The sequence below is a fragment of the Oncorhynchus nerka genome, linkage group LG20 (assembly GCF_034236695.1).
Source record: "Oncorhynchus nerka isolate Pitt River linkage group LG20, Oner_Uvic_2.0, whole genome shotgun sequence".
NCBI lineage: Eukaryota > Metazoa > Chordata > Actinopteri > Salmoniformes > Salmonidae > Oncorhynchus > Oncorhynchus nerka.
This window is the reverse complement of record NC_088415.1, coordinates 14,415,029-14,436,002: the sequence shown is the minus strand read 5'-3', so window position 1 is coordinate 14,436,002 and position 20,974 is coordinate 14,415,029. Positions and strand designations below refer to the sequence as shown.

The window sequence follows — 20,974 nt, the reverse complement described above, 5'->3', positions numbered from 1 at the left end:
AGAATAGCCTTCCTGTACCTAGTAGTATTTCTTGATTACACTGTATATTAAAAAAAACTTCAGCTGAGAGATACATCTGTACATTTGAGTGTTTTTCATTTGTTATTTACATTGTAACTGTACTTCTCATGTTCACATTGTCATGCGTAATGGAAAATCCTTTAGCTTCACTTTGGCAGTCAAAAACCCAGCAGCGAGGCTGGCAGCTCCTTCACCTCCCTTGTCCGTACTCCACAGACTCTCAGTGAGTGACATCTTCCTATAGACCCGCGTCGTTCGTTGCCCTCAGAAGGGCAGTCTTGTGCAGCTTATTTCCATGTTTAGTCTTTAGTGTTGAGAGTTAGCCATTAGCGCCTGCCAGGCTAACCCATGTTGTGCTAGTTAGTCGAACCCCTCAGACTGGCGGCTGGTCCATTCAAGTCCCAAAAGTCTACGCCAGGGGCAGGGTGGGAAACCCCAGAGGTTCAGGAGAGCCACAGTGACCAATCTAGTTCACTCCAGCCAGGTGCCAGACCAGTGGTTCCCAAATAGTTTTGTGACATGAACCACCAAAACCCTCTAGAATTCTTGAGATACCCTCTAGATTATCACAAACAAGATTCCAGCTCAAGTACTATCTTAACCCAGTAAGATGTGTCTGTGATCTACCAGTGGGTCCTCACACTCCATTTTAGAAACACTGTGCTAGACGACCTTATTCAATTTATGACAGAGTGCAGCTAATTCAGTGAAAATGCCATGAGATTCGACAAAATATTCCTTGTATTGGTATGAATTTGGCAATGTGTCAATGCTAGGATGGGGAGTGGGGACTCCACACACCAAAGCCCAGTTATGCTAAGGGGTGAGGGCCCCTAAGCAGGGTTGGACGATGGCAGGATTAGCTGCCGTCGTTAACTGTTGAATCGGGTGCTTCAGTGCCTGGCTGAGGTGAAAGCTTGGTGACACTGTGTCCCTCCAGGGCCCCTGGTCTCTTCCTGACCTTCAACCCCACGATCAAGAGGTTTTAACATCCAATAACCTTAGGCAGGAAATGAATGTGAAGGTTCAGGTCAATGAAAAAAGGAAGGATGGTAGACAAACACAGTTTTAATGCTTCAAAAAATGTGAAAGCTTAGTATTGTTAACATGTTAACATGTTGGTCTTATAATAGAGAACAGGCAAAAGCCAACAGGTGAAAATAGTTGTCACTAGTAAACAAACATTTGGAAGCATGGAAAACAGTGTGGGTGCAAGTTTTTCCCACTTTCATTCACCAGCATCCACGACTCTCCATCTTCTCCCTCTCTCTTCCTCCCACTCTCACAGGCAGTTCTTGTCAGGTAGCTCGTACTGCTGTGAGGCCCTACGCTCTAGAGCTTTGCTCAGCCTGCGTGGGAAATACACCATAGCTTTATGTTCCTCATAGCGGTCGATGTGTTTGAGGTGCACCACCATGTGCAGAGCGTAGGCCAGCACCAACAGCAGGATCAGAGAGGTCACCAGGCCCATCAGTATGGCTGGGGTCAGGAAGGTGGCACAGTCGCTGGCCGACGCAAACTTATCAGACATGACGTTGAACGCCTGGATCTGCAGAGAGGAAGAGAGGAAATAGGAAATATTACAAGGTGAAGTAAACAAGTTTTTTTTATAGATAAATCAATCAGTCATTAAAAACAGTCAAAGCTCCATACCTGGAAGTCAGTAAAGGTGATGTGCCAGTTAGCTGAGGTGTCAGTGTGTGAGCTGGGCACCAGGAGGGTGTCATATTTGTGCTGACTGCTGACATGCTGGCAGTGATAGGAGGAGGTGGCGGGGGCGTACACCTCGCTGGCGTTGAATGTAGCCTCATGGGTCCAGTTGTAGTGGATGTGGACGCTGTCTAAGGTGAACCAGTTCTGCCCTGCCGACTCGTAGAACGTGTTGGACATCTGCAACCTGATAACAAGTCCCCTGAGGTCCTCCACATCGCCAAATTTCAGTGACAGCCTGTATACAAAAACAAACTCAAATGTTGATTGAAAAGGACCGGGCCTTTAGTAGGTAGATCCTGAGTGAGATATACAGGACTCATCTCATTGTAACAATATTTTCCTCCATTAATTTAATGTATAATTTAAACATTTGATAACTACATAGCAGTCGATACAACTCATTGTCGGACATGATTTACAGTACTTACGTAGCCTTCTCCTTGGTGCAGATGGATCCCTTGGTGTCCACAGGGGCGTTGGGTCCGAAGGTCTTCTCCGTCAGGTCTATGAAGGTGTGGTTCTTGTAGCGGACGGCCAGGCGCTTGGCTTTGAACAGGATGCAGGTCTTGCCATTGTAGGCCACGCTCAGAGGAGAGTAGGGCCCGAATATGGGGGACTGGAGCAGCTTTCTCTTGCCTTTGTCATGGCCATGCTGGTTGAGGTGGTGCCAGCTGTCCCGCTGCAGAGAGGAGAGGTAGAGGGGAGATTGGATCAATTCATAGAATTGATTGACAAGAAACGCCACAGACATAGTTATCACGGTAGTAATAGTAAGACTAGTAAAACAAACTGTAGAGAATCTGAACAGTGTCCCCTAGGGGGCGATGTGATACTACGATGCACAGGATCAGAGAGAGCGGGCATAGAAAGAGAGCGAGAAGAGAGACAGGGAGAGAGACCTCTACCTTCAGTAATCTTTTGAGTGTGCTTTCCTCAGTGGGCACATAACCCTCAGCGACCAAGCTCATTCCATCAATACCACCTGACATACAGAAACACAAATAAAACAGTCAAATACTATTTGGCTAAAATATACTTGCTTACAAATACACTGCCTACCTACATGGATATTGATGCTTCAAGCTGTGTGTTTGGGCAGTAATTTTTAAACCGATACTGCATAAACATGTCTAAGACAGGCTTGATTGCGTCAGGCTCATAATCATGAGACATGATTTGTTATTTACCCGCTCTGATTCTCACAGCTGGGTATGCGACCTCTGTAACATAGTCGACTTCTGTGCTGTAAAGACAAGAGAAAATGACAAATGTGGTTAAAAGATGCAGCTACATGTCCGTGCACATATTTTCTCAGAGTTGACAGAGCAGATTTCAAACCAGCACAAGGCAATATAGGCAAGCTATACTATTAGTGGCCAACCAATATGTTCTATGTCCCCATACGATACTATACCTTCAGCAGTTCACCTTGTGATCACTAACCAGATCATCATAGCCAATGTCTGCTGAGCATTCTGGTAGGGTTGGGAATTGCTAGAGACCTCACGATACAATATCACAATACTTAGGTGGCGATACGATATGTATTGCAATTCTCACGATTATATATGTATTGCAATTTGATACAGTGATTTTATTGCTCACGGTGTCTGCTGCAGAGGGACAAGAGAGCGCCATGAGAAAACATGTTTAGATCAGTCATGGAAATAAAAGTGCTGAAAACAAATTCTTTCCCTATTTAAAAAGAAGATGGAGAACAAACTATGAAGGAACAATACTGGAGTTTTGGTGCAGGTACAGCCAACGAGCTATGAAGGAACAATACTGGAGTTTTGGTGCAGGTACAGCCAACTAGCTATGAAGGAACAATACTGGAGTTTTGGTGCAGGAACAGCCAACGAGCTATGAAGGAACAATACTGGAGTTTTGGTGCAGGTACAGCCAACTAGCTATGAAGGAACAATACTGGAGTTTTGTTGCAGGAACAGCCAACGAGCTATGAAGGAACAATACTGGAGTTTTGGTGCAGGTACAGCCAACTAGCTATGAAGGAACAATACTGGAGTTTTGGTGCAGGTACAGCCAACGAGCTATGAAGGAACAATACTGCAGTTTTGGTGCAGGTACAGCCAACTAGCTATGAAGGAACAATACTGGAGTTTTGGTGCAGGAACAGCCAACGAGCTATGAAGGAACAATACTGGAGTTTTGGTGCAGGAACAGCCAACTAGCTATGAAGGAACAATACTGGAGTTTTGGTGCAGGTACAGCCAACGAGCTATGAAGGAACAATACTGCAGTTTTGGTGCAGGTACAGCCAACTAGCTATGAAGGAACAATACTGGAGTTTTGGTGCAGGAACAGCCAACGAGCTATGAAGGAACAATACTGGAGTTTTGGTGCAGGTACAGCCAACGAGCTATGAAGGAACAATACTGGAGTTTTGGTGCAGGTACAGCCAACTAGCGAAAATATGATATTGCCAAAAGGATATGATATATCGTCAAAAATAATATCCCAATATGTAACCCCACCACTACCCCACCTCTACCCCACCGCTACCCCACCTCTACCCCACCACTACCCCACCTCTACCCCACCACCACCCCACCACTACCCCACCTCTACCCCACCACTACCCCACCTCTACCCCACCACTACCCCACCACTACTTTCTGGCGCCAAAAGGCTGGCATGCTGGTGGCAGCTACACATTGGTAATGGGAGGGGCTGGTGGTATATCTCCCCAATACAAAGCTTCTTTTATTTACTATCAAACCTTGACACTAGCTGTGGCCAACATGCAGTATCAGAGGATAAACACAATCATTTGACAGTATAGTTGTGATTGGTCAGCTTTGTATTGTCCTGTCCTGCCCAGACTGATCATGCAGTAGAGCTGGGACGAAAATGATTGACGCCGACAATTTATCGAGGACATTTTACTGATACCGATAATCCCAATAAATAGTCTACTGGAGAAATGTGAAGTTTAAAGGAAATAAGTCTGCTAATATGGGCTAATGGTACTGTCACGCCCTGACCTCAGGGAGACTTTTTATTTCTCTATTTGGTTAGGTCGGGGTGTGATTTGGATGGGCATTCTATTTTTTCGGTGTTCATTTTAAATAAAGTAAGATGTTCGCCTACCACGCTGCACCTTGGTCTAATTCATCTCTAAACGTACGTAACAGGTACAATTGATAGTAACAACATTCAAAGTAGTTGTATTTTTAAAATGTATTTTACCTTTAATTAACTAGGCAAGTCAGTTAAGAACAAATTCTTATTTTCAATGACGGTCTAGGAACAGTGGGTTAACTGTCTTGTTCATGGGCAGAATGACAGATTTTTACCTTGTCAGCTCGGGGATTCAATTTTACAACCTTCCGGTTACTAGTCCAATGCTCTAACCACTAGGCTACCTGCCGCCCCGTAGTAGTAGTGCTAATGGTATGGTAATATATAAAAGTAGGGTAACAAGTGTACATGAATATTATAAACGTGTGGTTCTATTTATCGTGATAATTCTGTCAATTTATCCATAACGACCAGCTTTACCTTGCAGGCTAGGCTGTCTGTGGCTTAAACCCCCAGTGGTTCATCTCAATCCGTGTGTGTGTGTGTGTGTGTGTGTGTGTGTGTGTGTGTGTGTGTGTGTGTGTGTGTGTGTGCACGTGTGGGAACTTGGTTAGATTATGCGTTTGAATACCTTGCCTCTGCTCAGCATGCAGTGAATTTACAGACAGGCTGTACAGTCAGTACCCAGACCTGATCAGTACCCAGAACTGATCAGCACCCAGAACTGATCAGCACCCAGACCTGATCAGGCTGGTGTCAAAACTAAGGCACCCAATTCTTCCACCCAAGTCTCACTCTCCTTTTCAACTAATTTATCATCTGATTTACTGAACAAAGGCTCATCTTAATAGGTGGTACAGGTATCCTCATAACATGGTACAAGTGTGTGTGTGTGTGGGGGGGGGGGCTATTCTAATACTCCTCTATTGTTCCTCAAGCACTGGGGAGGCCTATGACATCACAGTGCATTCTAATACTCCTCTATTGTTCCTCAAGCACTGGGGAGGCCTATGACATCACAGTGCATTCTAATACTCCTCTATTGTTCCTCAAGCACTGGGGAGGCCTATGACATCACAGTGCACCCATCAGACCAACTCATTGAATGGACACCTTGAAGTTTGCAGTTGGGTATAAAAAAAATTTAAAAACTATTTTTCTCAAAACATGTATTTTTTTTACTCTTAATTAAGTCTGTGTACATTACCATATTTATACATGAGATATTGTTTTTCAACAGGAAAAGTAAAATAAATAGCTGGAATGCTTTTAGGCATAAATAAAGAACAACCACAGTGCAGATTCACTCCGAGGGTTTGCCCTATATTTTAAGCACTACATACGTTGTTTTTGCATCAATATCGAATGACAATGTCTGTGAGAGGAATAGCTTGCAGGGACTGAGTGTAGCTTTTAACCCAATTGACAACTCAGTGTAAAGTAAACATTGTGAGTGAACTTGCTATGAGGTTTGCCTTTAATTCAATTCAAGGGCTTTATTGGCATGGGAAACATATGTTAACATTGCCAAAGCAAGTGAAATAGATAAACGAAAGTGAAATAAACAAAAATTAACAGTAAACATTACACTCACAGAAGTTTCAAAGTACATTTTAAATAAATCAACATAAATATGGGTTGTATTTACAATGATGTTTGTTCTTCACTGGTTGACCTTTTCTTGTGAACCTTTACCTATGCTTTGCTTGACTGAATTGGGCCCTATAGTACGTTGTGCAGAAGTAGCTGGGATGTTCATTTACATAGGCCTTTACTCTTTGTTGGAATTCACTGTCTGAACACTACCAGGTATTAGACAGGCTGTTTAATAACACCCTGATCAGCTGGATTGGAAGAAATTATATTTTATTTAGAAAATTCTACCCTGATCATTTCCTCTGGGGTAGCTATCCATCTGGGGAAATTAATACCCCGGTCTTGGGCATGTCTCTGTTGTTACACATCTGCTGTTATCAGACAGTAACCTGCCAGTAACATGGCTCTGTGCACTTGTCCACCTGGCTCAAGACTATAGGATCTGGGTTCAGGAAGGGATATCAGAAAGGCACTCCCCACTGGGCACAGATGACAGTTCAATGTCTAGTTTGGATAAACATTTGATTGAGTTATCTAACGTGAATTCAAAGTAAAACCAATAAATATTTTAATCAGCTCGTTGCATTCAGGTAAAGGCTGGATGAAAAAAAAAAACGTATTTGTCTCATTCATTTACTTTTTGCAAATCCCATCAGTTTTCCATGTTGACTCAATGTCATCACATTTATATGTTTTGTTGAAATTGACGTGGAAACAACGTTGATTCAACCAACTTGTGCCCAGTGTGACATGGTCTAGTGATGACCAACCCTATTTCTAGAGAGCTGTAACAAACGCTGTTGTTCAGGAACAGTTAAATGGTCTGAGGCAGTGAGCTCTGGTGCTATTGCCTCGGGCCCGGTTTCCCAAAAGCATCTTAAAGCAAAGTTCATCGTTAGAACCTTCGTAGTAGCACCCTTAATCTGCGAGCTAAGAGCATCGTTAAAACCATCGTTACTAAACTTGCACTTGAAAACGCTCGTTATTTACCGACTCCCTAAGATCACTAGTAGAACAGCTAAGTGCGTCGTTAGATGCTTTTTTTTTTTGCCCTTCCATGTCACTTTCTTCACAGAAGATCTCTGCTAAACATAGAATGAAGAAGTTTATCTGTCTGACGGTGACTGCCGATAACTGCAGAACGACGTTAATTAACTACAAATACAAAGTTGCCAAAGTCTTTGCAATTGTTATAAACAAGTGAATAATACAAATCTGCCTCAAATGGAAGCCAATATGACTGCATATGTGGCTAAATTGTTTAAATCATAATGAAATCAAGTCCATGTTCAGTCAATTGAGTTATGTTTTGCCAATAGGCTACTGTCTGTAATTGTTGTCTATATTTCATGGTGAGTAACAACAGCGCAATGATGTGCCCAATCTGTGATTTAGTGCAATATTATTTCTTAAGCATAATAAATCGCCTCAATATTTGCAGCCATTGGTGATAATATCTCTCTAGGGGCTGATCCGTCGTCAGTATTGTGGAGTAGTTGTAATGTTAACATAACATTTAAATGGATGAAGCTGATTTCGAGAGCAGCGATGGTTTTCTTTCGATCCTACCAGTATCGACACATGGTCTAACGACGCACTCAGCAAATGTTCTCTCTACGTGGTGTTTTGGGAAACGCACGTTACATCTTCGGGCCGTTGTAGGAACAATGCATAATTAAAACACCTGTAAACTTAAATTCCATCGCTATCGGGAAACCGGGCCCAGGTAAAGCAAGCTTGGACTTGACATATATAATTGGTGGGGCTGTTGCTCAAGTCAAGGACAATTACTAGTCTTATTATAACAGGCTTAGTTAGTTCTGAGAAGTGAGCTGTTAGAGGTCGGTGGCTAGACCGGTTGCTTTTCAGGATCCGTTAGATTAGAAAAAAGTCAACCTAGTATCAGTTAGCATCCTTCCAGGAGGTCAGGTGGACACACCAGGGGAAGTTCCTGCCAGGCTAGGGGCAACTCATTGCCAGCCCACCTGACTGAGGGATCAGGATTAGTGTAGGGGTGGAACACGGGAGCAGCGTTTCTGGGGTTAAAAACAGTTTAGTGCCAGGAGAGCACCAGGATGCACCGAGAGCTCTCCAGGTCCAAGCTAGCCGTTTCACATCCGTTACACCAGGAGAGCACCAGGATGCACCGAGAGCTCTCCAGGTCCAAGCTAGCCGTTTCACATCCGTTACACCAGGAGAGCACCAGGATGCACCGAGAGCTCTCCAGGTCCAAGCTAGCCGTTTCACATCCGTTACACCAGGAGAGCACCAGGATGCACCGAGAGCTCTCCAGGTCAGGTCCAAGCTAGCCGTTTCACATCCGTTACACCAGGAGAGCACCAGGATGCACCGAGAGCTCTCCAGGTCCAAGCTAGCCGTTTCACATCCGTTACACCAGGAGAGCACCAGGATGCACCGAGAGCTCTCCAGGTCCAAGCTAGCCGTTTCACATCCGTTACACCAGGAGAGCACCAGGATGCAACGAGAGCTCTCCAGGTCCAAGCTAGCCGTTTCACATCCGTTACACCAGGAGAGCACCAGGATGCACCGAGAGCTCTCCAGGTCCAAGCTAGCCGTTTCACATCCGTTACACCAGGAGAGCACCAGGATGCACCGAGAGCTCTCCAGGTCCAAGCTAGCCGTTTCACATCCGTTACACCAGGAGAGCACCAGGATGCACCGAGAGCTCTCCAGGTCCAAGCTAGCCGTTTCACGTCCGTTACACCAGGAGAGCACCAGGATGCACCGAGAGCTCTCCAGGTCCAAGCTAGCCGTTTCACGTCCGTTACACCAGGAGAGCACCAGGATGCACCGAGAGCTCTCCAGGTCCAAGCACCAGCCGTTTCACGTCCGTTACACCAGGAGAGCACCAGGATGCACCGAGAGCTCTCCAGGTCCAAGCTAGCCGTTTCACGTCCGTTACACCAGGAGAGCACCAGGATGCACCGAGAGCTCTCCAGGTCCAAGCTAGCCGTTTCACGTCCTTTACACCAGGAGAGCACCAGGATGCACCGAGAGCTCTCCTGGTCCAAGCTAGCCGTTTCACGTCCGTTACACCAGGAGAGCACCAGGATGCACCGAGAGCTCTCCAGGTCCAAGCTAGCCGTTTCACATCCGTTACACCAGGAGAGCACCCGGATGCACCGAGAGCTCTCCAGATCCAAGCTAGCCGTTTCACATCCGTTACACCAGGAGAGCACCAGGATGCAACGAGAGCTCTCCAGGTCCAAGCTAGCCGTTTCACATCCGTTACACCAGGAGAGCACCAGGATGCACCGAGAGCTCTCCAGGTCCAAGCTAGCCGTTTCACATCCGTTACACCAGGAGAGCACCAGGATGCACCGAGAGCTCTCCAGGTCCAGCTGCATGACAAGAAGAGAGATTAGACCATGAGTGGCTATTCTTATCCTCGAAAAGCCTGTATGGGTCCAGGCGTTTGTTCCAGCCAAGCTATCGACCTACATGTGATTCAACATATTAACTAATCATAGGCTTCAACCAAGCTGGCTTTGATTAGTTGGGGTAAGAATAAGGCACTATTTGTGGAGAACAGTAGATAATAGGACCATGTACATTGGGGACAATTGGAAGAGCTACCTGTCATGCCTATTTCCTGACTTCTTTGCCCTATGACCTATGTGTCTAATCCGTTATCCTCCTTTATCTTATTCTAGCTACATGTTAGAAATCAGAGTTACAATGTCTAAACATGCACAGAGTTTGCAGAAAGGATACAACAGCCTAATTGTCTAGTTTTGTTTCCAAACAGAGGAGAGTTGATGAACTTAAGGAACATTTCATTGGTATTTATTTAGACGTAGGGATGCACAACAACAGCATGGTGTTTCTCTACCTTTTAGTAGATTAACATTTTTAGAAGAAAATAATCTTGCTATTTCGTATTTATTTAGCAAAAAGTGTTGTCCTTTTCATTTACAGAAACAGAAAAAATCCCACTGATGAACTCAATGCTTTTCAGACCAGGCGGTGTTCTGCAGACAGTGGCTCCCTGCTGCTGATGGCGCACGTTTACTTACACATCATTAAATACGCAAATGCGTAATTCATTCATGTTCCTTAATTAGGCAAGGTCACCTTCTTTTGGATTACCTGCCCCCCCGGAGCACTTTTCCTAATGTCCCCGTTGCCTTTATTGACCCAGAACTTTCTGATTGGATGGGCTGTCATGATAATGAACACATGGTTTCCAAGTATTTGATGGCTTTTCTATCCCATTTCAACCATTACCATAAGCTCATCCTCCAATTTTCCCATCCACCAGCCGCTACTATTGTGACGATAGTGTCCCTTGTAGTCTCCCTTTGCTCCTCTCCATTGCGCACACTATGTAGAGTAAGCTGCTGTTCTGTGTATGAATCAAATTACGATGGAGTTTAGCTTCTCTGATGCAGGCTACAGTAGATCTAATGTAGACTGAGCTTACCCTAAAATGGAGGTGCTGAGATAATGATGTTGGAAGTTGATGTGTTGGATGTGTGCATGCCCTAGTAGTGCCGTGGTGCCGTTTGGCATTTTGACCTGGCATGTGAGACTGTGATAGCGTGCCAGGCTGGTTGACGTCTGTGACTTATCACCTGTATCTGTTCTCCTGCCCAGCACCCAGCGTAAAATAAACAGACGCATAACAACACGGCCACTCAATAAAAACATCCCATCTGATTTACACCCAATATGCATAGAATGTAACTAAATCAACACAGGGGCCTACGGCGCCGAATGACACTAAAGACCTCATTTTACCCTCAACTACACTAATAGGTTTCCTAAACTCCACAGCTCCACACACGAGTGAATACCGAGGATTCAGCTGGCAGGAAGAGGCTGCCTTGCAAGTGTTTGTATATAAACGCAAGTAAGCCCCGCCATTTGTTCCTGTGCCAGTTTGGCCAGGTCAGCTGCAACCCTGTTACTGGCTGACCCTGTCACACGGAGCCCGAGTGCTGAACAGGCCCTTTATATAATCAAAGCTATTCCACAGCCACTCCTTGGCTCACCTCACAGAGGCACTCATCAACACAAGAAGACAAACACACATTTATATTTTAGTAATTTAGCAGACTTTCTTATCCAGAGCAATTACTTTAAAGTGCTTTGCTCAAGGGTACACCAATAGATTTCTCACCTAGTCGGCTTTAGGATTCAAACCAGCGCCCTTTCGGTTACTGACTTAATGCACTTGACCGCTAGGCTACCTGCCACCAGGACACACAGGGACACATGGACCCACAGTCATACAGAAGGAACGGGCACATATAAACTATACGCACTAGCATCTGCATATTCAAATATACAAAGAGTCATACACCTGTCCAGACACACAGACATTCATGGAGATGTACTGTATACCATGCACCCATTCACACACAAACATACATTGATAAACGATAACACAAACAACAGAACGATACACATACACTCTCTACTGGGCTGAGTTGGCTATGCTGGAGCAGGTGTGGTATGCATCAAACAGTAAACAGGACATGCCCGCTCTGCCAATGCAGTGACTCTGTTCAGAAGCACTGCTCTACAGAGATGGAGATTGGTACCTCGATGAACTCTCAGCGTCTCCTACCTCTCTGGGCCTCTCTCTACCTCTGCCTTATACATCAAGTAGTTTACCAGGATATGTTTCAATTGTCATCTGTGTTACTTACCCTTCATTTATTCAGGGAAGCCTCGTTGAGGTTGTAACCTGTGTTATTTACCCTTCATTTATTCAGGGAAGCCTCGTTGAGGTTGTAACCTGTGTTATTTACCCTTCATTTATTCAGGGAAGCCTCGTTGAGGTTGTAATCTGTGTTATTTACCCTTCATTTATTCAGGGAAGCCTCGTTGAGGTTGTAACCTGTGTTATTTACCCTTCATTTATTCAGGGAAGCCTCGTTGAGGTTGTAATCTGTGTTATTTACCCTTCATTTATTCAGGGAAGCCTCGTTGAGGTTGTAACCTGTGTTATTTACCCTTCATTTATTCAGGGAAGCCTCGTTGAGGTTGTAACCTGTGTTATTTACCCTTCATTTATTCAGGGAAGCCTCGTTGAGGTTGTAACCTGTGTTATTTACCCTTCATTTATTCAGGGAAGCCTCGTTGAGGTTGTAACCTGTGTTATTTACCCTTCATTTATTCAGGGAAGCCTCGTTGAGGTGGTAATCTGTGTTATTTACCCTTCATTTATTCAGGGAAGCCTCGTTGAGGTTGTAATCTGTGTTATTTACCCTTCATTTATTCAGGGAAGCCTCGTTGAGGTTGTAACCTGTGTTATTTACCCTTCATTTATTCAGGGAAGCCTCGTTGAGGTTGTAACCTGTGTTATTTACCCTTCATTTATTCAGGAAGCCTCGTTGAGGTTGTAATCTGTGTTATTTACCCTTCATTTATTCAGGGAAGCCTCGTTGAGGTTGTAACCTGTGTTATTTACCCTTCATTTATTCAGGAAGCCTCGTTGAGGTTGTAACCTGTGTTATTTACCCTTCATTTATTCAGGAAGCCTCGTTGAGGTTGTAACCTGTGTTATTTACCCTTCATTTATTCAGGGAAGCCTCGTTGAGGTTGTAACCTGTGTTATTTACCCTTCATTTATTCAGGGAAGCCTCGTTGAGGTTGTAACCTGTGTTATTTACCCTTCATTTATTCAGGGAAGCCTCGTTGAGGTTGTAATCTGTGTTATTTACCCTTCATTTATTCAGGGAAGCCTCGTTGAGGTTGTAATCTGTGTTATTTACCCTTCATTTATTCAGGGAAGCCTCGTTGAGGTTGTAACCTGTGTTATTTACCCTTCATTTATTCAGGGAAGCCTCGTTGAGGTTGTAACCTGTGTTATTTACCCTTCATTTATTCAGGGAAGCCTCGTTGAGGTTGTAATCTGTGTTATTTACCCTTCATTTATTCAGGGAAGCCTCGTTGAGGTTGTAACCTGTGTTATTTACCCTTCATTTATTCAGGGAAGCCTCGTTGAGGTTGTAACCTGTGTTATTTACCCTTCATTTATTCAGGGAAGCCTCGTTGAGGTTGTAATCTGTGTTATTTACCCTTCATTTATTCAGGGAAGCCTCGTTGAGGTTGTAACCTGTGTTATCCTGGTCAGGAGACATTATCACTTAGCACCAATATCCTGTCTGCGTTACTCCTTCCTACATGCCTTTGATACGTTAATTGTACGTGCAGGTGATGACTAATAATAGACTATTAGAGCAGATTAAGACTAAAGCATTTAGAGAGACTCTAATGTCCCCTGCTGCTACTCAGGTGACATGCTTAAGAACTGACCTCAGGACAGATTTGGAGGTGTGATAAATATAGTGAGGTCTGCTTGGGATCAGGATTCAGAACCCTGCTACTGGTCAAGATTAAGTTCATCAGAAAATAGTCCTCTGTTTTACGAGTACTTTGATAAGAGAGGTAAAACAATAGGAACAAAAAGAGAATGTATGAATCAGTATGAACGCAGCCAACAAGTGCTCAGCATATGTGGGAACTCCTTCAAGACTGTTGGAAAGGCATTCCTCATGAAGCTGGTTGAGAGAATGCCAAGAGTGTGCAAAGCTGTCATCAAGGCAAAGGGTGGCTACTTTGAAGAATCTCAAATATAAAATATATTTTGATTTCTTTAACACTTTTTTGGTTACTACATGATTCCATATATGTTATTTAATAGTTTTGATGTCTTCACTATTGTTCTACAATGTAGAAAATAGTAAAAAATAAAGAAAAACCCTTGAATGAGTTGGTGTCCAAACTTTTGACTGGTACTGTATGTTTTACAGGTAAGTTTAAGATAACAGGCATGTTGAATGTTCATCAGTTAAAAGGTATTGTGATGTTGGACATGGCTCTAGTCCGGAGTCTATAGCTACCATACTGTAGGTTTACACTCCAACCCTGTTCCTGGAGAGCTACCATCCTGAAGGTTTTCACTCCAACCCTAATCTAGCACACCTGATTCTAATAATTAGCTGGTTGATGAACGGAATCAGGTTTGTTACAACTGGGGTTGAAGTGTAAACCTACAGGATGGTAGCTCTCCAGGAACAGGATTGTAGTGTAAACCTACAGGACGGTAGCTCTCCAGGAACAGGGTTGGAGTGTAAACCTACAGGACGGTAGCTCTCCAGGAACAGGGTTGGAGTGTAAACCTACAGGACGGTAGCTCTCCAGGAACAGGGTTGGAGTGTAAACCTACAGGACGGTAGCTCTCCAGGAACAGGGTTGGAGTGTAAACCTACAGGACGGTAGCTCTCCAGGAACAGGGTTGGAGTGTAAACCTACAGGACGCTAGCTCTCCAGGAACAGGGTTGGATTGTAAACCTACAGGACGGTAGCTCTCCAGGAACAGGGTTGGATTGTAAACCTACAGGACGGTAGCTCTCCAGGAACAGGGTTGGATTGTAAACCTACAGGACGCTAGCTCTCCAGGAACAGGGTTGGATTGTAAACCTACAGGACGGTAGCTCTCCAGGAACAGGGTTGGATTGTAAACCTACAGGACGGTAGCTCTCCAGGAACAGGGTTGGATTGTAAATCTACAGGACGGTAGATCTACAGGAACAGGGTTGGATTGTAAACCTACAGGACGGTAGCTCTCCAGGAACAGGGTTGGATTGTAAACCTACAGGACGGTAGCTCTCCAGGAACAGGGTTGGATTGTAAACCTACAGGACGGTAGCTCTCCAGGAACAGGGTTGGATTGTAAACCTACAGGACGGTAGCTCTCCAGGAACAGGGTTGGATTGTAAACCTACAGGACGGTAGCTCTCCAGGAACAGGGTTGGATTGTAAACCTACAGGACGCTAGCTCTCCAGGAACAGGGTTGGATTGTAAATCTACAGGACGGTAGCTCTCCAGGAACAGGGTTGGAGTGTAAACCTACAGGAGGCTAGCTCTCCAGGAACAGGGTTGTAGAGCCCTGGTCTAGCTAATAACATTCCTATTGAAACTCTAAAGCTACCCTTCTACAGTACCTTTCATATGGATCTTTCTCTACTATCCTACTTTCCCCCCCTGAATGTACACTTCCGTCTCTATGAACCTCTAGCCAGGGAATATAGATCTTTGAAATTAAAGGCAGTTCTTTTTATATAACAGAATTTCAGTTTGTGGCAGAGCAGAGAGGAACCAATATACTGTATGTAGTAAGACAGACAAACACATGGGAGAACTATATAAGTTATTGTCTTCTGTTTGTTTTGAAGATGCAGGTTTAACTTTTGAAAGATAGAAGAAAGTAATGCAACTAAGGTAGCTGATGGTCAAAGCCATGAGAAAACAAAGAATTAGTCAAGCCTGTTGTCAGACTCATTTAGCATGGAAATACAGTATATACAATTATAGCGATACAGAATGTCTTTGGTTGTGTAAACATGTCTATAGTATGTGAAACTATTCATTGGAAACAAACATAAGTATACTGTCCCGGTAACTGTTTAGTTGAAGAGCCAAGTGAAAATTGCCAAAATATTCACATCTGAAATATTTTAATTTAATTTAACTAGGCAAGTCAGTTAAGAACAACAGATTTTTACATTGTTAGCTCAGGGATTCAATCTAGCAACCTTTTGGTTATTGGCCCAATGCTCTAACCACTAGGCTACCTGCCACCCCCATGAATATCAACAGAAAACCATTAGAATCCTCACAACAACCAGTAGTTCTGAATGTAGTATTGATTGTAATTGTTATATAGTGAATACAACTGTAATGTTATGAAGTATATCTCCAAGAGAGTAAGCATAAAGCCTCAACATCCCCCCCCTTTGTGGTGCTGAGAAAGAAAAATAATTCTCGGCCATCAATGATAAAAATTCCATGCAGAGGTAAACATTGATTCCTGCACCTTTCCCAACGTCAATGCCCCTAGCAGCAGTGTTGACAAAGGCCCTCTCTCGCTCTCTCACTTTCTCTCTTGCTCTCTCTCTCTCTCAGAGACAGGTCTGTACTGCCTGGGTTTGGCCTCTGAATATTTAATCTTGCTACATCTGACCTGCAGGACCGTGCGTACGCAGACAAGACCGAGTAGCATCAACCTTCTCACCCTTCTTTTTCTCTCTCTCTCTTTCTCCCCCTCTCTCTCCCTCTTTCTCTTCATCTGTAAACAGAGCCCAACAGACCAGCCCTTCCTCTCCTCTGTCCCTTCCCTTTGTTTTGTTCCTCCTCTCCCCTCCTTTCCATTGTCCTGGCCTTATTTACCTGAACTTCCATTGTCCTGGCCTTATTTACCTGGCCTTCCATTGTCCTGGCCTTATTTACCTGGCCTTCCATTGTCCTGGCCTTATTTACCTGCTCCATGCCAGACAGACAACAGCCGTGTGATCAATGACAAATGCCTGATTCATGCTAAAATAGATACAACCATACAGTATCCGACCACAGATTCAACAACGCTTTTACAGCAGCAGCATCGTTATCAGATGTGATGCCTTGTGTGTTTAAGTAGAGATAGGGAGAGAGACAGAGAGACAGGAAGGGAGAGAGACAGAGAGACAGGAAGGGAGAGAGACAGAGAGACAGGAAGGGAGAGAGTGAGGGAGAGAGATAGAAAGACAGAGAGAGAGACAGGAAGGGAGACAGAGGGAAGAAGAAAGAAAGAAAGGTAGAGAGGAAGGGAGGAAGAAAGACCCTTGTTGCACATCAGCCTCCCAGCATCCTTGGACCCCCCTCCCCAATCTCTCTCCCAAATCACAGAGGGTATTTACCTTCTCTCTAGGAGTGCAGGCACTTGATCAAAGGACAGGGTGGGCTGGCTGAGGGCAGACAGCAAGGCAGAGGAGAGCAGGAGGAACGCGTGTGCAGCCATTGAGACAATGAGAGGAGACTGCCGCTGGTGAGCTCCGCTTCATTATCTGCTCTCCTTCCCTGTATCGCCAGCCACTTAGCTCACTGACAGACAGCCGTAGCAGCCAGTCACAACGCAGGAGAAGAGATCAATGTGCGTCATACTCACACAGTCACACAGCCCCTCCCTTCCACCTCTCCCTCCCTTCTCCCTTCTCTGTCATCCTCCCTATTTTTCTCTCTCTCGTTCTCCCTCTCTCATGCAAGCATAGCTGCAGGCAAACCCTAAGTATAGACAGGCTTATTATCCCCCCCCCTCATCCCCATATACCTACTCCAGACCAATAATGTACATGAAACATACACAAACACACACGCACAGACAGAGAAAGAGAGGAAAAAAACAATCACCTGGGAATGTCAAGGTCAGATTGTGTAGGAGGACAGGACAGGATGTTAACATTATTTTACTGGGAGGCAAAAAAAAGCTATGAGTGCATGATCTAGATCCCCAGTGGGTGTACTGCCACAATAGCTGAAATAATTCACTTGATCTCTGCGTTGTTGTGAGCACAGGAGGCCCGGGGCAGAGGAAATGGTCCACTGAGGCTGAATATGTGTATGATAGAAACAGCTGAACAGCTAAAGGACTAAATGTGGATCATACAACCCGAGTGGCCTGATGACTCAATGTCCTCATTGTTTGATGGTTTCTATTTTTATTCTATTTCCTGTCAATAAGATATGGTTGGATGATTTGTCTGACACATTTTTGTTATTTGTATTCCTGTGCTGCTTTCTCACATTTATGTTATGTGTTATGAGCAATAATGTGTATAAAATACTGTGTATCAAATACTGTGTATTAAATACTGGGGATCAAATACTGTGGATCAAATACTGTGGATCAAATACTGTGTATTAAATACTGTATATTAAATACTGTGGATCAAATACTGTGTATCAAATACTGTGTATTAAATACTGTGGATCAAATACTGTGGATCAAATACTGTGTATTAAATACTGTGGATTAAATACTGTGGATCAAATACTGTGGATCAAATACTGTGTATTAAATACTGTGTATTAAATACTGTGGATCAAATACTGTGGATCAAATACTGTGGATCAAATGCTGTGGATCAAATACGGTACCTAGAAATATGTACAGGTTAAGTGTAAATCACGTATATGTACGGGAAGGTGCCATTCACATACCTATTGGGAAATGAAATAGGAATTCCAGGAATATTCAATAGAAATTAGAATTTAACAGTTAGATAAGGGATGTTTTGTTCAAGTTTTTTGTAGATTGTCTTTGCCATTGAAGAATACATTAATTAATTCTATGTTTACTTACTCTTAACCTTCCTAAATCTAGGTTGCCCCTCTGAGATTAAAAAGAGAAATCTCTTTAATGAATAGAGCAGAGTCCTTGGCAGAAAGAGGGTCGAGACTCTTGATCTTCTTGAGAGTGACGTGCCTGGGTTTCTCTGAGCGGGCCATGCCAGATCGGGAAGTGTGTGTGTGTGTGTGTGTGTGTGTGTGTGTGTGTGTGTGTGTGTAAAGGCTGGGACAGGTCAGTCAGTCTCATAGGCACTAACAGGAGTTGACTAAAGCCTGTCTCAGCCTTCTCTCTGTTCTTACTTATCTATCACACCAACATACCAGATTGTCTCTCTAATGCCAAAGATGAGGTACAGTAGACTTTAGTTTGCTCACAGTCCAACCAAAGTGAAACTCCAGCCACAAAGCAAAGTGGATCCACTGGATCTATATAATATGTTTGATGAAAAAAAGACACCTTTTTTATTTCTCATGTGAAATAGAGGATCATTTAAAATGTTGACATTGAAATGGGTTTTATTCCTCATGTGAAACAGAAGATCATTGTCACACCAGCCTTCGCTTTGGCTCCCCCTCCTGTCCAGCTCAGGCCTTCTAGCTGCTGCCGAACCTGCTGCTGGCAAACGCCCTTCACTCATCAACTCCCGGACATATCTCGTCATCATTACACACACCAGGTTCCAATCCCCACTCAATCACTGTATATATACTCCCACTGTCATTTGTCTTTGTCGGTCATTGTAAATGTTGCTTGTTTTCCTGAGAGGAATCGCTCCTACTATTTCCTGAATACTTTATTATTCTGCACTTTGGGTTTCATCCTGCTTTTATTTATATAGTGCTTTAATAAACTCAGTAGTTCTAAACCTGCGACTGCCTACTCCTCTCTACACTTGTGACAATCGTTTGACATGTTGTCATTGAAATGATTTTAATCCTGGTGAAATAGAGGTTCATTTGACATGTCAAATACTGTATACTACTGGCCCTTCTTTGGACACTGTGTTAACAACCCTCCAGATGAGCTTCAATGCCATACAACTCTCCTTCCGTGGCCTCCAATTGCTCTTAAATACAAGTAAAACTAAACGCATGCTCTTCAACCGATCCCTGCCCGCACCTGCCTGCCCATCCAGCATCACTACTCTGGACGGTTCTGACTTAGAATATGTGGACAACTACAAATACCTAGGTGTCTGGTTAGACTGTAAACATTCCTTCCAGACGTACATCAAACATCTCCAATCCAAAGTTAAATCTAGAATTGGCTTCCTATTTTGTAACAAAGCCTCCTTCACTCATGCTGCCAAACATACCCTTGTAAAACTGACCATCCTACCGATCCTCGACTTCAGCGACGTCATTTACAAAATGGCCTCCAATACCCTACTGAATAAATTGGATGCAGTCTATCACAGTGCCATCCGTTTTGTCACCAAAGCCCCATAAACTACCCACCACTGCGACCTGTACGCTCTCGTTGTCTGGCCCTCGCTTCATACTCGTCGCCAAACCCACTGGCTCCAGGTCATCTACAAGACCCTGCTAGGTAAAGTCCCTCCTTATCTCAGCTCGCTGGTCACCATAGCAGCACCCACCTGTAGCACACACTCCAGCAGGTATATCTCTCTGGTCACCCCCAAAAACAATTCTTCCTTTGGCCTCCTCTCCTTCCAGTGCTCTGCTGCCAATGACTGGAACGAACTACAAACATCTCTGAAACTGGAAACACTTAGCTCCCTCACTAGCTTTAAGCACCAGCTATCATAGCAGCTCACAGATTACTGCTTCTGTACATAGCCCATATATAATTTAGCCTCTACCCCTTCCCCTACTGTATTTAATTAATTTATTTATTTTGCTCCTTTGCACCCCATTATTTCTATCTCTACTTTGCACAGTCCTCCACTGCCAATCTACCATTCCAGTGTTTTACTTGCTATATTGTATTTACTTTGCCACCATGGCCTTTTTTGCCTTTACCTCCCTTATCTCACCTCATTTACTCACATCGTATATAGACTTGTTTCTACTGTATTATTGACTGTATGTTTGTTTTACTCCATGTGTAACTCTGTGTTGTTATATGTGTCGAACTGCTATACTTTATCTTGACCAGGTCGCAATTGTAAATGAGAACTTGTTCTCAACTTGCCTACCTGGTTAAATAAAGGTGAAATTAATCAAATTAAAATAAATGTTGTCATTGAAATGGTTTTATTCCTGGTGAAATAGAGGACCATTTGACATGTCATTGAAATGGTTGGTAACTGTTGTCTCCTTCCTGGTGGACTCTGTCTGTGACATCACCTCAGTGTAATCTTGATCTAAATCCCAGGATCCACTGTTCCTAGAGTGTATTTATTTGGAAGGAGTTTTGTCCATGAATGCTACAGAAATGGACAAACATTGGTAAGAAGAAGGTTAGTCTCTTCCAGCTGCCACCGTGTACAGCCTACGGCA

At 43.9% G+C, this 20,974-nt stretch overlaps 1 protein-coding gene across 1 annotated transcript in view; it reads right to left on the bottom strand.

The window, feature by feature from the left end:
* The window catches only part of LOC115101979 (V-type proton ATPase subunit S1-like protein), an 18,023-nt gene extending 777 nt beyond the window's left edge, over positions 1–17,246 (bottom strand). Inside the window, exons 1-6 of the mRNA XM_029621443.2 lie at positions 17,083–17,246; positions 2,922–2,977; positions 2,640–2,716; positions 2,163–2,413; positions 1,675–1,969; positions 1–1,570 (exon numbers count right to left, since the gene is read on the bottom strand). The exon at positions 1–1,570 is cut by the window's left edge and continues 777 nt beyond it. Coding sequence (XP_029477303.1) covers positions 1,304–1,570; positions 1,675–1,969; positions 2,163–2,413; positions 2,640–2,716; positions 2,922–2,977; positions 17,083–17,183 — 1,047 coding nt within the window. The 5' untranslated portion in view covers positions 17,184–17,246 and the 3' untranslated portion in view covers positions 1–1,303. The remainder of the gene's footprint in view (positions 1,571–1,674; positions 1,970–2,162; positions 2,414–2,639; positions 2,717–2,921; positions 2,978–17,082) is intronic.
* Positions 17,247–20,974: the final 3,728 nt, after the last annotated feature.